The 16,293-nt window shown below is 54.5% G+C and overlaps 1 protein-coding gene across 3 annotated transcripts in view; it reads left to right on the forward strand.

The window, feature by feature from the left end:
• The first annotated feature begins 6,740 nt into the window (after positions 1 to 6,740).
• Positions 6,741 to 16,293, forward strand: part of PAX3 (paired box 3) — a 96,042-nt gene continuing 86,489 nt past the window's right edge. The window contains exons 1-4 of one of the 3 annotated variants that reach the window (XM_060151265.1): positions 6,741 to 7,188; positions 8,420 to 8,655; positions 10,024 to 10,153; positions 11,312 to 11,479. In XM_060151265.1, the coding sequence (XP_060007248.1) occupies positions 7,104 to 7,188; positions 8,420 to 8,655; positions 10,024 to 10,153; positions 11,312 to 11,479 (619 nt within the window). In that variant the 5' untranslated portion in view covers positions 6,741 to 7,103. The remainder of the gene's footprint in view (positions 7,189 to 8,419; positions 8,656 to 10,023; positions 10,154 to 11,311; positions 11,480 to 16,293) is intronic. The other 2 variants (XM_060151266.1, XM_060151267.1) reach the window with 2 other exon arrangements.

The following is a 16,293-nucleotide window of genomic DNA, read 5'->3' on the forward strand; positions in this document are numbered from 1 at the left end:
TGCGGGAAGAAGAGGCCAGCTCCACATCCCTAGGCCAAAGGCGCGCAGGAAAGGCTGGGAAGCCACCCCCCCCCCGTGGGCATGTGCGTGTGTGAACCCATCTCGGGATGGATGTTTGTGTGTTTGTATGGCTATGTATGCCTGTGCGTGTGCGAACACGTGTGTGAACGTGCGTGACTGTGTATGTCCCCGTGTGGGTCTTCTGTGCCTGTTTCTAAGCATCTTAGCGGTGCGTTTTGCTAAAATACCACCCTCTCTCCCGCCTTACTGTCCACCTGCTACAGCCTGGGAAAAAAGGGCCGGCTCTCTCTTGAGCTTCGCTGCATTAAAACACTCCCGCTCTAGCCGGAAGCATTTCCTCTGGCTGTGGGGACCGAGTGCTTCCCACCCAGCAGGGGCTGGGGGCGGGTGGGCGGGTGGGGGACGCCGCGAGTGGCCGGCAGCGTGGAGGGCCCAGGAGCTGGGAAGCGGCTTCAAAGGTTTTCGTAACGACTCTTCGGCCTTTATTTATGCCCCTATTAATACAATATCCATCATGTAGATATTGATCTTTATCCTTTAAACTGATACACTGGGAATCAATTAGCCATGCAGATTACATTTCCTACACATCCAAATGTTAATCTTTCAGACTCTGGTCCAGTGACATATATTTTTGCAGCCAGATAGTATTAGATTTCGTTTAGAAATGAAAAGAAGAAGAAAGGCTTTCTGAAGCTCATTCCTCTCGGGGCTACTTGTCCTAACTCTTGGCCGGGGCTGGGCGTTGGGGGTCTGGGACCAGCATGCCTCTCGCGGGGTTATCTGGAGGGGGGGGAAAGAAAGGCCACGAGGGTGACCTGCACCTGGGACCACCGAGGGGACCCGGGACAGCTTTCTGTGGCAGGGCTCTGGGCAGCCGGTTAGGGCCGGGTCTGCACTTCTGTCCAACGCTCGCTCCAGCTCAGACTTCTCCTGGCCGCCCCTTCCCATCACTTTGAGTTCGAGATGGTCAGTTTTCATCGTTTCAGGGTTTTTCCCTTAGGGTTCTCCTTTCTCTAAACTTCTAAATCAAAAGTTTTCTTCCACTCCTCGTCTGCAAACCCAAGGTTGGATTAAAGGTTCATCCCCCAAAAGAGAAACTTTGTTTAGATGAGGAAATAGGTGTTTTCCTGGGAGAAGGGAGATGGAGAAAAAGTTTAAGACCTAGGAAGGAACTTAGTGTAAGTCCTATCTAGAGACTGGAAGGGCTGAGGCAACCTATTTTGGTTGTGGTGACTTCTTTTCTTCTTTTCTTTCTTTCTTTCCCTTCCTTCTTTCTTTCTTTCTTTCTTTCTTTCTTTCTTTCTTTCTTCCTTCCTTCCCTCCTTTCTTTCTTTCTTTCCCTTCCTTCCTTTCTTCCTTCCTTCCTTTCTTTCTCCCTCCTCCTTTCCTCCTCCCCTCCACCTTTGAAAGGGTGGAGGGGGTCAGGAAATGACGTATCCCAGGGCAAGGGACCCCTCCTCTCCTCGTACCAGGTGAGCTCCCAGGGGCCGCCCCGAAGTGGGTGGGCGTGGCCGGGAGGCGGACTGCGCACAACACTTCCTAATCATCTTCTTCCGTCCCTGCCAGTCCTCCTCAGGCTTTAGCCAAATCGCGCCAGGACTCCGCTCACGGAAACCTGGTCTCTTCCAGCTCCCCGCACCTGTTGCGTTTACTCCTCCGAGTTGGCTGTGCAGTCCCCGCTCCCGACCCGCTTTTAAAACCTGGGAACCGCAGGCCAGGGACTCACTCACAGCTCTGCCGCCTTAGGCTCCCGGGACCTCACTGTGGCTCAGCTAGATACCCTGAGTTTGAACAGCCTCCCAGATCTTTCTCGCTCCTTGTGTCACCCGCCTCCCGTTTCTCCCTCTAAAATCCACCTGGCAGAGAAACTTGCTGCGGGGGTTGAAGGGATTCAGGCCGAGAGGCGATGGCGGCTCATGGCGCTGGCTCCGTCACCGGGGCCGCGGCGGAGTCCGAGAGAGACCTGGCCTGATCAAAGCGAAAGACCTGTCAGTCCACCCCCTCCACTGCTTCCCCTTACGCCCCCTCCACGTCTCTCCCGCCCCACACCAGCGGAACACACAGTCCGGGCACTTCGTGTCCAGAAGCGCCCCCAAGCACCCTGGGGCAGGAGTTCCTGGCGTGGTCACTTGCTCTTCGTTCTGCTCCAGACGTCAAGGAAACCCAGAAGACCTCCCGCTTCCCCAGCCCTCACATCCACGTCTGCAGCTCTGCTTCCACCCCACTTCAGATCTGGCCTGTGCACTTCCTCTCCTCCTCAAGGCCCAGACAGCCCCCAATGCCAGCCAGTACCCCCTTTCCAAGACCCCTAAATCTTTACCTCCCCTCTCCCACCCCAGGATCCCTTCAAACGCGGCCCTGTGTGCTGGCATCTCATACACACACCAGCAGAGCAGTTACCAAATTTCTCTTGTAAACTTCAACACCCACCCCCCAACACACACACACACACACACACACACACACACACACACACACACACACACACTCTTTCCGAGTTGGGCAAAACACTTTTTGAAGGTTAGAGAGTATGTATTCTATTTTTTATGAGACACCTCTCCCCCCTCTCCCAGATTCTGGCATCTTGTCTTCCTTATTTGCATAAAAATAATTTTTGCAGAACAAAATGAACATCTTGTAGGAGACAAGCTGCTGTGAGATTCATTCTCTCCCTCCCTCACTGCCTTTCAAAAAATATATTTTTACACCTCACTTCTTCCTCTCCCTTCTGTTTCCTTTCCTCTTTTTCCTCCTTCCTTCTTTTCTCACAAACCATATGTTCTTTATTGAGAACCCACTCACACGTTCTGGGGCCGCTTCCCTAGCTACAGGGGCACCGCGGGGACAAAACCACTGCGGCTGGCCCACACCACGTTTCAGTGCGATGCGCAGATCCCCATCCAGTCCCTAAATCCGACCCCATCCCGACTAATTTTCCAGTGGGGGAGAATAGCGGCGCCAAAGCTTTTGACAAACAACAGCTGGGGGCCTGATCACGGTCGCTAAGCCAGGCGCTGTGATGGGCCACGGGTTTAACCCCAGCAATCACCAATCTGGTATTCGGCCAAGAAGCGCGTGGTCAGGGTCTGGCGTTTTGATTTCCTGCCGGTCAACGCGGGAAAACCTTTCCGCGGAATTGAGGGTTTCCCGTCGCGTTTGCTCGAACCTCGGACTCCATCCTGAGTGATGCCTGCAACCCTGGGACGCATCCCCGCGAGGCTACACCCTCCAGATAAGGCACCCCCGCCTCCAGTTCAGGGACATTATTTTACACAGCTCATAATTTCCTCCTAAGGCCTGTGTCCGGCTAGAATGAAGTGGTCTCTCTCCTCTCGGAGGCCCAAGAAGTCCGTGGGCCATGAAACTCTTGTGGCCTGGGGTCCGCAAGTGCGGGGCTGTGGGCTGAAGGGTGTCACTTGGCCCAAAGCAGATTCCACTCAACCTGACTGGACTCCAGATCCACGCATCCGAGCTGGCCGGGACGGAGGGACTTCTAGTGAACCGGGCATTCTCGCCACAGGCTTGGAGGGGCGGCCGCTATCTATTTCACCTGAAGTGCCTCTGTAACAGAGGGCAGAGGAAGCAGCTGCAAGTTATTTTCCTTTTGGGGTCGAATTATCCTACTATTGTCCTCAGGGCTCCAGTTTCATTTTGCACGTGCACGTGCGGGTGGACACTGCAGTTCCTTCACAGAACGGTGCTGGAGACCCTCCTGGCTGCTCTCTGGGTAATTTGTCAGTCTGAGGAAATGATACTGCCTCCCAAACCTGGGCTCAGGGCTTCAGGGCCAGGCGCCTGCCTTCCAAACCCCACTGCAGGGTTACTCCTTTGCCCGCGAGTGGAATGGGGACTCGGGGGCCCACAGGTTCCCGGCAGGGGAGGTGCCCTGGTGGAGATCCCCTTCCTGCTCCGGGGAGTCAGGTGTGGGTGTAGCTTCGGCTTCCAGAGAGACTTTGGAAAGAAGTAAGGGGAGGCCCAAGCTTCCGAGATAGGGAAGGAGTGGCTGGAGTGTAGAATCGGGTGCTTTCTTTAGAAACCAGTCTGGGAAACCGGGAACTACCCCGCCCTCCGGTGACCTGTTGGTCACCCCGCCTCCCCTCCCCGCCCCGCCTCCCCCTCCCCTCCCCGCCTGGTCTGGCCTGACTACGAGTGGGCACCACCGGCCGGGGAGTCTCAGCCAGCATCGCTGTCCTGGCCCTCCCAAGTCAGACCTCGGGGATACCAACCTCAGGGAATTTGGGGAATTCGGAAGCGACCCCGCAGCCCGACCGGCCCAGCTGCCAGGAGCCTGAGGATGCCCTCCCACCCGTTTCTGGGTCTCCCGGGTCCTCCGGCTGCTGCCAGGCTGAGGAAGAGCTGAGTTAATCTTCTGGCTACATGTGTACCTCAGAGCGGTCTGGCAGGGGAGAGGCCAGCAAAGAGACTCCCGGGCTGCAGGCCGCCAGTCCCTCCTCCCCGCCCCCCACCCCGTCTCCATTTGTACATTTTTATAGCAAGTGGTGGTCGGTTTAGGGATGCGCCTACTGGACGGGCACCTATGGGCCCTCGAAAGAAATCCATTTCAACCTGCAGCACCTCCATTCAAAGGTCCTCCCGGCTCTACAACTGGGAGGACGTGAAACCCGGCAGAGCGAGTCTGCGGCAAGCGCATCCCTTCCCGGATCCGCGGGCTCTCGAGAGAGAGAACGCCCCGCGGGAGAGCCCCGGGTCCACGGCGAGGGCTCGAAGAGGTAGCCCTCGGCTTCCAAACAAATGAGACTCAGTCCTGGACGTTCTTTAAGCCCTCGTTGCCGCGGGTCCCAGGGTTCCTTTGAACTGTGAGTTGAGTCTGCGTTTGCCCTCTGGAAACGCACTTTCAGGTCTCCCTCCTCCAACACGGACGGGTGCCCCTAGAAAGTGCTCTGGCCGCTCCACTCAACCTTTGGAGACAGAAAACTTGGAAAAAGTCTAGCTCAAGAAGTAGCTTAGGAAACAGGACACAGGCTTTTGTGGCCCCCAAGTGTGCAAAGAGTAACTGAGAAAGTTGTTCCGTTGAGAAATTGAATCATTTTATGTAAAACCAGGTTAAACAGGGCTGCATTCTAAGCAGCGTCCCTCCTGTGTACTATGAATGCACGTGGGGCCCTCCCCACTTGGGTGGCTGAGGGCATGTCCAGACTTTTTCTGGTGTCTCCAGAGGCTGGTCTCCCCTTGCTCAGAGGGTCAACCAAACCTTTTGACTTTGGGCAGAGCCGAAAGCTGCCTGCTTTTCCCACTTGCGAGTGGATTGCTGAAGAGCCCACTCACAGTCGGTTGAGCAGCTATACTCCCCCCTCCATCTTGCCTTCTTAGTTTGCCTTAATTAGGGGGTGGGGAGTTGGGTTTGGGGGCCCGAGTTCATGTAAAAACTGTCAAGTGAGTTAAGGGAAAGGGGAAGGAGAGAGAGGGTGGAGAACTCCAGTGCAGAAAAAATTCAAAAATCGTAAAAGGAAAAGGGGGAACTTGAAGCCCAGAAGTCATTGTTTCCTTTATTTCAAAGGGAAAAACCTGCCTGATTCTCATCCTTTTGATTGATTAAGGCCCTGAATACCTCGCAGGCCCCGAGTGACAGTCCTTGAATAGACTCGAGCGAATAAAGCGCGGTGCTGAGCGCGGGGCTGGCACTCGGGGGTGTAAAGGAGGCGAGTTCGCTGGCACTTACCAAGTTATAAATAAAAGACTATGCACAATAGCACCTTCTCTAAGGACAGACAGTCTTTACAACACTCCTGGCGTCATATCCTGCTGGGGACACTTCAGCTCCTAGCCAAGACTTTGCTCCTTTTATTTTTCCAGCACTTTAGTCTGAATACCATAATAAATTCCTGAGAACAAATGCAGCAGCCGGGCAAAACTTTAACATATAGAGGCATCTCTGCCAAAGCATTGGGGAATCTATGCCTCCAGACTTAGAGCTGGGGCTTCCTAGAGACGGTTTTTTAATCAAGAAGAGGAGACCTTTTTCTTTCTCCTCCCTTCCCCAGCCTTCAACCAACCAGTACTGGGGCCTCCAGCCACTGCCTAAGCTTCACACTATCCCTGCCCCCAGACTGTGAAGACAAAAGAACTTATCAGCACCCTCTGGACTCTTCCTGAGAGGAACCCCATAGGGAAGACCCTCATTATAAGCCTATGCCAAGGGGCATGGACCAGAGGAAGGAAGACTAAAGATGTCTGGGGGCTCCAACGCCTTCTTATTGTAATTGCACCCCCTTCATTGGCAAGGAAGCCAAGAAAAGTGGGCGCAAGGCAGAGCCGCAGGGAGAAGAACAGAGACATAGAGACACACAGAGAGATAGAATGAGAGGAAGAGTCAGAGACAGAGAAAGACACACACCGAGAGATAAGGAGACGGAGAAATAGAAAGTCAAGGAGAGAGACACACATAGAATGACAGACAGACGCGGACCCCTCTCCAGTCTCAGCAGGGACTCTCTCTCCCTGTTTCCGTGGGTGTACCCTTCTCTTCCCGGGGAAGAGGCGCAGCGCAGGTTCCTCTCCGGGCCTGCCGAGGCTTCGGCGCCGCCGGGGATGGGAAGAGAAAGTGGCCGCTGTCGCCCAATCAGCGCGTGTCTCCGCCACCCGGGACGGTCTCCCCGTCGGCCAATCGCAGCTCAGGGCTCCTGACCAAGCTTTGGGTGAAAGAACTAATAAATGCTCCCGAGCCCGGATCCCCGCACTCGGTGTCACGACGGGAGGAGACTCAGGCCGGCCGCGCACCGCCCCCGGCCCTCCCCTCGGCTCGTCGCGGCGCTCAGAGCCCCCTCCCCAGCGCTCCCAGCCGCGGGGCCGCTCGCCCAGCTTCGCACCAAACTTTTCGGCCCTGGGCTCGGGATCCTGGACTCTGGGCCCTCCTTGCCCGCCCCTTTCCCCGGTTCCACCTCGAGCCTCTCTTTGGACTAGGAGCGAGCAACCCCCTCCCCGTGTCCCTCCTCTCGCTCCAGTCTTTTTGGGGAGGGGCTCTCCACGTTCGGGGGAGTTGCCGAGGGTCACCAGCGCCTCTCTCGTCCTTCTATTTCGCCTTCACCTGGATATAATTTCCAAGCGGCGCTGTCCCCAGGATGACCACACTGGCCGGAGCTGTGCCCAGGATGATGCGGCCGGGCCCGGGGCAGAACTACCCGCGCAGCGGGTTCCCGCTGGAAGGTAAGAAAGGGCCTCAGGGCCGCCCAAAACCCCGGGGCCGCGGCGGGGCTGCTCCGCCCAGCCCCGGGTCTCCACAGGCGCGTCCAGGAGCCCATTCCCGGGGTACCCCCGCCCCAGGAGGGAACAGTCGGGCGAGACCCCGACTCGATTTTCTCTGGGCAAACGAAGCGCCCTTCTCTCAAGTCCTCGCGGAGCTTGGCCGTCCGGCCTGCTCCTGGGCCGTTGCGCTTTCCTCTGTTGTTTTGGAAATGCCGTGGTGGGGAGAGGATCAGCCGGCTTCTGAGCACCAGAAAGCGACTTCTCAGCATTTTGTCCACCCGAAGGCATCTCAAAACTGTCCCGGCTGCTCCCGTGTTTGCTAAACTTTTGTTAATTCCGGAAGGAATTTCTTGCCGCGGCAAAGTTTGGAAAATTTAGTATTAATTGATTTATTAATTAGAATTCCATTCATCTCCAGCGGCATCTCGAAGTTTCCACAACCTGTTTGGGGAACTGCCTTTCAGTTAGCCTGAAGGTTCTGGAATCCCAGGGAGGCAAGAGGATTTGCAAGCCCGAAACTTTCTAGGCAATTTGCGAGGTTGAGGCGCCCGAGCCGGGATGCTGACCGGGTGGCGCCTAGCCTTGGCCCTCAGTCCAGAGTAGGATGTAATATCCAGGGCACCAGCGGAGGCGAGGGGACCTGCGAGCAGACCCGTCTGTCACCTCTGTCCCGAGGTGTAACAGGTGACACGCACTGACACCTGCGGCTTGCTTTCAGGACCCGCTTTGACCTTTGGCTGCGGCCCTCTTAGCCAGAAACCTGAAGGGCTGTCAGCTTCTCCAAGTGCCTTAGAAAGAAAGCTGCCTCAGTTAGATAGGGTTTCGTGTGACTTCGAGAAGGCCTGGGTGAACACCTTTCTGTCAGGAGGCTGCTCCAGCCTCCGAGTCTCCCCCCACAAGTTGTCCCCTTTCCTGGGCCCAAAGGGAAGACAGTTTCACTGGAGCGAGTTAGTTTGCCCTGGTTGTTCCCTTCACACAAGATTATGTACCCCTGAATTGCTTAATAATTTGAACAAGTGTAGTTGAAACAGGGTCTGGGGCTGGGAGCCTGAATGGAGCAGTTTCAGTGTTGAGGCTGTAACATGGCGATGGGCCAGAGAAGTGAGAAATTAGGTGGGTTCATCTTTTGGGCTGCTCTCTGGTCTCCCGAAGTGACGTTCTGTGTGTCTCTCTCTTCGCCTTCTGCTCTCAGTGTCCACCCCCCTCGGCCAGGGCCGGGTCAACCAACTTGGCGGTGTATTTATCAACGGCAGGCCACTACCCAACCACATCCGTCACAAGATCGTGGAGATGGCCCACCACGGCATCCGGCCCTGTGTCATCTCCCGCCAGCTGCGTGTGTCCCACGGCTGCGTCTCTAAGATCCTGTGCAGATATCAGGAGACGGGCTCCATCCGTCCCGGCGCCATCGGTGGCAGCAAGCCCAAGGTGAGCGCGTGGTCCTGGCCCTGGAGGCCTCCTGCCTGCAGTGTCCCGAGTTAGGGAAGAATGGGCAGGGGGCAAGGACTGCCATCTGGGGCTTTCTGAGGAGTTTTTCCAAATCTGAGAAGGGGTGTGTGCGTGTGTGCGTGTGCGTGTGCGTGTGTGTGTGTGTGTGTGTGTATTAGGGGTTGAAGGGAAGTGGCTAGAGTGCTGTCTTAGCTGGCGCTCCTTGATGAATGCTAAGGAAAAACTCCAGCCTTTCTGCAAAGGTGATAAGGCATTTGTTTTTTATGCCTCAGAGTCCTGGAATCCCCATCAAATTATTTTAATAGGCAAACACCCAAAGTGTGCAAGCTGTATGTGCCCACCTGTTGCTGGTTTATTCCCCAAGTATCGTCCCAGCTCCCAGCCACTGCACTGCCTTTTCCAAAACTAATCCAAGGAGCCACTTTTGGCTTTTAATGGTTTCTCTCCCAGCTCCCATCCCCAGTCGCCTCCAGTCCAAATTGTCTTCAAGGAGTCAAAAGCCAGGGTGATTTGTTTTCTTTGTAATGAGCCAATGACTTGGCTTTTAAAAGGTACTTTGGTGCTATCCTCAAATTATTTTGGTTCTCCTTAAAAAAGGAAAGAGAATCACACTGGCTACGGCCGAGTGGGAGGGGATTGTATACGGTCTGCCTTTTCTTCTGGATGTGGGGAAAATCCAATATAATTTTCTAGTTGCCACAGGGCAAAACCCAAAGGAGGGTTCTGGTAAACTGAAGACTTCCAGACAACCGCCTCTCCTCCTGCCATGCCAGCCCCCTTTGCAACCTCTCTAAGAATCTCTGGAAACTCTTTTTATTGGGAAAAAAAGAGTCAGTCTCTAAAATTATCCATATTTGCTATCCTCTCTAATTTTTAAAAAACCTGGCTACTCACCTTTTGGATTTCATTTTGGTCTTCACCTTAGCTAAAATCTTGTGCTCCTTTGGAAAGGCCCAAGTCGCAGATCTAACTTGAGTTTTCTGCTACTCTTTCAAGCATTCCTTTTTTAGTTTCGTTTTCGTGTTGATTCAGTGTAAGGGGTTGCCTTTCTTTATTTCCATGGATCAGAAAGTACACCCCTTCCCATATGTCATACCTCTTCTTATTTTAAGCCGATTGAGGGGCTGAGCTGGGGAGAAGAGTACACAGGCTGCTTCCGGGTGGGATGGTTTCCTCTCTGCCCCTTTCTAAAGTACACAGCCTCAGAGAGCAAGGGTCCTTTTGCTAAGCAGAGGGACCTTCCCAGGGGGCGCAAGAAGGAGCGTCCCTCCAGGCCCGAGGCGGTGCGGTCGCCACGTCTGGCCCAGAGGACTGGGTACCAACGCCTGCCTGCCTGTTCTCTTAAAGCAGGTGACAACGCCTGACGTGGAGAAGAAAATTGAGGAATACAAAAGAGAGAACCCAGGCATGTTCAGCTGGGAAATTCGAGACAAATTACTCAAGGACGCGGTCTGTGACCGAAACACCGTACCCTCAGGTACCAGGCTCATTAACGTCTTCCTGGGGCGAGGCGTCAGTCGCTATTATCCGGGCAGGCCATCTGAACCATCATCACCCCAATGATCGATCTGGGCGATCGGAAGACGGCCCCTCCCAGGGCTCTGAAATATTTACGAGCTAGACGTTTTTGGCGTTTTATGGAGGGAGTGATGAGCTGCTTGTCCTGGGGTTGAGAGACCGCCGCTGAGGGCTCCCCAAAGAGGATTTCTGTCGAAGAGGCAGGGCAGGAAACGCGAGGCGGAGGCCAAGCGTTTATTAATATTGATGTTCCCTTTTAAAGAGAAACAAATGTTTTGGTAATCCTAACCGAAGGGAGATGGGGCCGCGCCAACCGAGACTTCACCGTGCGCGCCAAGGAGGGGAGGCTTCGGCAACGGCCGGGATTTTTTCCCGAGAGTCCCAGGGCCCATCCGGTGCCCCCGGCGGCCAGGGGGAGGCGGAGGGAGAAGAGGGGCGAGTGCAGGCGAGGGCGAGGGCGCGCGGGTTTGTTTTTAATTAAAAGGAAACTCCCTTTTCCCCCCTGCGAGAACGAGATATTTCGGAGCATGGATTTGTTTACCAGACTGGAATCTGGAAAAAATAAATGGGAGAGAGTGCATTTTCTTTTGACTTTTACAATAGGAAACGATCCTGCAGTTGAAATTTAAACCCTTTATGGCCTCAAAAAAAAAAAAAAAAAGAAAGAAAGAAAAGAAAAAAGAAAAACATTGAATTGCAGGGGACGGGTCCGCTCTGGTTCTTCCTGCCTTTACCGCGAACCGCGGGGCGCAATGCCTTCAGGTTGAGGCGGTGCAGTGTGGCTGGCGGGAGAAATCTCTTAGATTGGAGATCTAGAGACCCGTCTGTGGAGTCTAGGGAGGGAAACTTCCTACTGAGGAGAGCAGACCGAGACCGCGGTTCCGGCCCTAACCTGGAGGTGCGAGCTTTCCAGGCTCCCGGCTCGCTGTTCCTAGAGGCCGATTATGCGATGGGGGGTATGAGTGGGAGGGTGAGAGGGGGTGTAGAAGGACGAGGATGCCCAAAGACGCTGGAGGAGGCAGAAGCAAGCTGTTTAGGGCAGGCCTTCTAGGCCCCCCCACCCATACCCCGACTGGGGGCCGGGGGGCCCCTTGCAGCGCGGCCCTGCACGTCTCAGTCGTAAGCGCCCCCTTCCTCCTTCCGCCCCCAGTGAGTTCCATCAGCCGCATCCTGAGGAGTAAATTCGGGAAAGGCGAGGAGGAGGAGGCCGACCTGGAAAGGAAGGAGGCGGAGGAGAGTGAGAAGAAGGCGAAACACAGCATCGACGGCATCCTGAGCGAACGAGGTAAGCAGCGGCGCGCTGGGCGGCGCCCTGGGGGCCGGCGCCTCCCCGGACTCCGCGCTCTGACGTTGGGGTCCTGAGGGCGGCGCGGCCCCGCTCGTGTCAAGGCCCCTTCTCGCTCATATCCCCTGCACCCGGGTAAGAGCGTTCAAGTGAAAGACCAGAGACGCACTTACAGTGAACACAAAAATCTTTTTTCTTTTTTTTTCTTCTATTTTTAAACCTTTCCTCCACACCACTCGCAGCCCCACGGAAGGCAGAACTGCAAATTGCAGTCTGGGTGCGGGGCCACCCAGCTGCCCTCTGGGGTACGGGACTGGGCGTCTCTGAGCTGTTGTGAGGCAGGGGGCAGTCCGTGAGCCTCCGGAGGTTAAAGGAACTTTTTCCGCCCTTAGGAAAGGCCCGGGTCTCCAAAGGGGTTTCCACATCAGAGGAGGGGGGCGCAGAGAGGGAGAGAGGGAGAGGGACGGGAACGAGGACAAGAGAGAGAGAGACTCAAAACTCTTTAAGGCAGTGGGGTCCCACCACACTGATTGCCTTATAAATGTATATCTGTAAGTTGGCTGTTTTTTTGTTTGTTTTAAATCGGTTTTCAAATGCGGTAGGGTTTGAGCTGTGCGTGTCTGGGGAGTAAAACAAGCCTAAGCTCTGGGTTACAAACCGAGGGGGTCTGGGTTCTTGGGCTCGCAGTGCTGGCACCCTTTCTCCGCCCAGGGGTGCGGACCATTGTCTTCTTGTTGGCTGCGATCTGTCAGCCTCAAGAGGGAATCTCCCCCGCGGAGTCATAAGTGCAGCCGGCGGGTTGTCTTCAGACTCTAAAGGTACGCCCACTCCCACAGAAGAAAGCCAACCCCGTAGGAGTTGAACCTGGAAGGGTTCACGGCAGCAGGAGAGTCTCAGCCGTTTTGCGTCTCAGCACTTTTTGGCCTTGGGGATGGTTGCACCTCCTCCAAAGCGCAAAGGGCCGGGAGTTACCAGGTGCCCCCCTCCCCCATGCGTGGCCTTCCCTCGCCCGGGGCCGGGACTTCGTTGGGCTGAGTTGACTTTTGAGCTGCCCTAGAAGGGCAGGCGGCTCTCCAGGTGGGCTTGGAGCGATCACCCACTTCGACCGGCTGGGTCTGAGCCCTCAGCCGGTGGCATCCAGGGTAGGACTGTGGGCCAGGAAAGTGGTCGCTTCTTTTACCTCCATTGCTCAACTCCGGGGCGGACCGCTGGCCCTCCGGAGCGGCAGCTTTACAAATCAATGCAAACTCTGTACACAACCTCGAAGGGACCCAGATTTCAATGTTATGTATCCGAACCACAGATTTCAGCGATAAAACAGGTGCCTAGATGCCCCGGCATACACAGACAATCAAGAAAAGACACCAAAACCCACGGCAGGTTGGGCAGGGGAGATACGTGTGCTGTTGCTGCCCTCCTTCTAAAGCAGGGGCCTCACATGGACTCAGTTTAAGCCCTTCCTTTTGGAGGGGTGCGTTTCTGCCCTGGTCTCTGAGAAGAGACCGCAGCTCTTATTCCAGGTCTAGATGCATCACGGAGGTGCTGGGGAGGGAGGAAGGCGAGAAACCAGCCAACCCCAGACCTAACGGGCCCCTGCAGGCAGCGGGGCAATGAGCCCAGAGGGTAGGAGAGGCTTGGGAAGGGGGGGTGAAGGGTGGCAAGGCTTTGCTACTTGTTGCTGGTGGCGTCCGCTCCGCAGCTCGACAGCTCCCTCGCAGCACCGGCAACCGAGGCCCAGGAGACAAAACGCCCCAAATGAGCTGGTCAAACATTTGTACAACTTTTCCAGCTTTTACAAAGAAGGCCTTCTCTACACAATCTACACTTGGAGATGAACTTGGGAGACAAAGCCTGGAGAGTCCATTGAAACTCACACTTTAGCTCGGCCCAGACAAAGCTCCGGCCCGCAGCAGCTTGATGTGAACAAAGGAAGGCAACCTTTTTATAATTCAAGGAGAAAAGAAGAGAAAACAGCCCCACAAAGGCCCGAGAATAGACATTATGGGCTTGCAATGAGGGATGAATTATTCAATGAGCCCCAATAGCTGCTGCGCCAGGAAGTTTTATGGACTTTCCAGCGTGGAGAAAGTGGCCATTTCACCTACAAAATGTTTCTAGTCTTTTGGGCCGTCTAGCTGGGCCCGCTGCCATTCAAGGGCAATTCCTACCATTTTCAAAATCAGAGTATTCTCCCCAGAGGGGGCTGAACCGTTGAAAACACACACATACACACACCTCGGGGGCTGAAGTCTAATTTAATTTGGGGTTGTCAGGGAAGATGCAGTGCCAGTCACTTCAGTGCCTCTAGCTCCCTTTCCAGATGAGCCCTGGAGGACAAGAGGGGCCCAGAGAAAGGACAGAGTGGAGTGGAGTTTGAAGGGAAGTTTAGAAACCTCAAAAAAATAAAATAAAATTCCCTCTATCCTTTGGGCTGCAAAAGTCCCAGGCTGCCCCGCTTGGAAAATAGACTGAATGTTGATAAACGGCTCTGAGCTCCCAGGCCGGGCAGGAGGAGCCCGGCTGAGGAGGGACGTGTAGGTGTCATGATCAGGGCGGCTCGCTCTCTCTGGAGGTTCCAGCTTCCTTTCCGGCCTGCCGGATGTTTCTGAGACTGGCTTTCCCGAGTACCTCTCTCTACTTGTCAGAGACTGGGACACAGGGAAAGAGGTACCCTGAAAGAGGTCAGAACGGCCCTCGTTTTTCTCTCCAGGGTCTTGTCCTTTCTTCTGGATGGCCTCTTTCACCTTCCCAACTTTGCCGTGTCCCTTGCCCAGTGCAAGAGCAGCGCTTCGGGTCGACGCGGGGCGCTCAGGCCCGTGCGCCCTAGGCGCGCAATAGACGCTGTGCGCCACTTCTGGATCTTTGCTTCCAGCTCTTTTGCCAGGGTGGAAGGAGAGGGTAGGGCAGCCAGGAACATCCCCCAGCACCCTCCTCATCTCCCCACACCCCCACCCCCCTCCCCACACACCATTCCTCTCCCCAAGAGTCGAGCAGGCGCAGCGGTAGGAACCTAGCCCCGGTCGCAGCAACTGGGGCTGTGGGCACTGCCCGCGCTGCGGCCACTCAATAGGCGTCTCTGTTCCTCCCCCGGCGCTGCGGAGCTGGCCCGCGGGCGCCGCCACAATGGGCCGGCCCCCACTCCTGCGCCCTGCGCCAAAGCGCCGCGCCGCCCCCTCCCCTGAGCTCTGGCCGGCTCGAAGCTTAGCTCGCCGGGCTGCAGCCGACTCAATTGCCTCCTTTATGTCCTTCTCACTTTCATCTAGACACAGCCCGCCTCCCCCGCCCTCTTCTTCTCCTCTTTTTTCCCCCTTCCTTGCCTGAGGCTCACATTAGTGAAATTTCTGCAACCTCCCCCATTTTTTTTCTTATTTTAAAGAAAGCCCTTAACACAAAAGCAGTGACTAATCAATAGAAACTGCTCCTTCATCAACTCCTCCTCCAGCGGCAGCAGCAGCAGGGTGACGCTTTTCCTGTTTGTGAGTTTTGGGAAACATTTTTGCTTTGTGCCGTAATGGAATTAGAGCACAGATGAGGACTGTAAATGGACACGCGACTGCAAGACTCTCGCTTAAATATTTAGATGCAAAGTTACAATTACTGACTTGTTGCTGCGGCTTTGAAGTGGCAGCTCGGGAGTGCAGGGGGAGAGAGGCCAGATTGCCAAATTGATGTTTTGATTGGGGCTGGAGATACACTTTCATAGGACTTTACCCCTTTTAAGAATCACCAGTGAGCGTGGGAGCTTTGCAACAATTTCAATGATTGAGCCAAGAGACCCCAAGCATAGGTAGGTTGGAGCTTACCCTCCTTTTTTTTTTTTTTTAACGCTCCCTTTCAATTTGATGTTTTTGAAAAACAGTACTTTTTTTCTTTTTTTAATTTGAGAAAGTAAAGGTGACAAAAGTTTTGCTTGAGTTTGTAAACTTAGGAGCTTTTCTAAAATTAACGAGGACGACATCAACTTTTCAGCGGGACATAAGATAAAGCAATTAAAAACCTACAGAAGTTTTAAAAGTCCTGGAACTATTTCGTTTCCAGTGGAATCATGAAAAGAACATTTTATCATTAACTGGAGTGCTACTGACATCGAGGGGAGCGGAAGGCCGTTTCTTCCCTCACCCGCCCTCCCCCCCGGACCCCCCCAGCCTTCAAGTTAGCAGGGAAGGACGTTTTGGCGCGAGGCAAAGGGCGGGGGGGGGGGCGGGGGCGGGCGGGGAACAGGCGGGGGCGGGGGAGGGAGGAACTTTCCCACAGATTAAAATCACGGGCTATAAGATCTTAGGTTTGTGGCATCGGAACCTTTATTAAAGTGGACGGCCCACTCTCCGAGTCCATTTGTCAGAATCACGAATTTGACCCCAATGTCGTCTCTGGTCTTTGGGGTAAATTTCATGTTATCTGAAGCCCTTACAATACTCAACAAGGAAATATCACCCGTTTAGAAATGTATTGGAAATATCAAAACTTGAATTAAATTAAAACACCTCGCTGTGTTCTTTTCAAGGAGATAACGGTAACGACTTTCCTGTTGGCCCGATTTGAAAGGAAAGACCCGAGTTCGGATCGTGGTTTTATTTTTCGAGGGTTTGTTCTGTTTGGTTGACTGCTGTGGGCTCACTTTCTAGCCTTATTGAAAACATGCAGATTTTCTAACTAATGCTTGAAATTGTATGTTTATTTTGAAGTTTGATTTGCTTGTTGATAGCACCGGAGCGGGGACGTAGGGGCTTCACGTGGGTAATAATTACTGAAGGGTCATTTAAGAGTCCCCAGGGCTGTGCAGTAAAAGCCATCGGCGCGGTGAGGTGGAACCA

Source organism: Lagenorhynchus albirostris, chromosome 6 (genome assembly GCF_949774975.1).
Source record: "Lagenorhynchus albirostris chromosome 6, mLagAlb1.1, whole genome shotgun sequence".
Taxonomy (NCBI): domain Eukaryota; kingdom Metazoa; phylum Chordata; class Mammalia; order Artiodactyla; family Delphinidae; genus Lagenorhynchus; species Lagenorhynchus albirostris.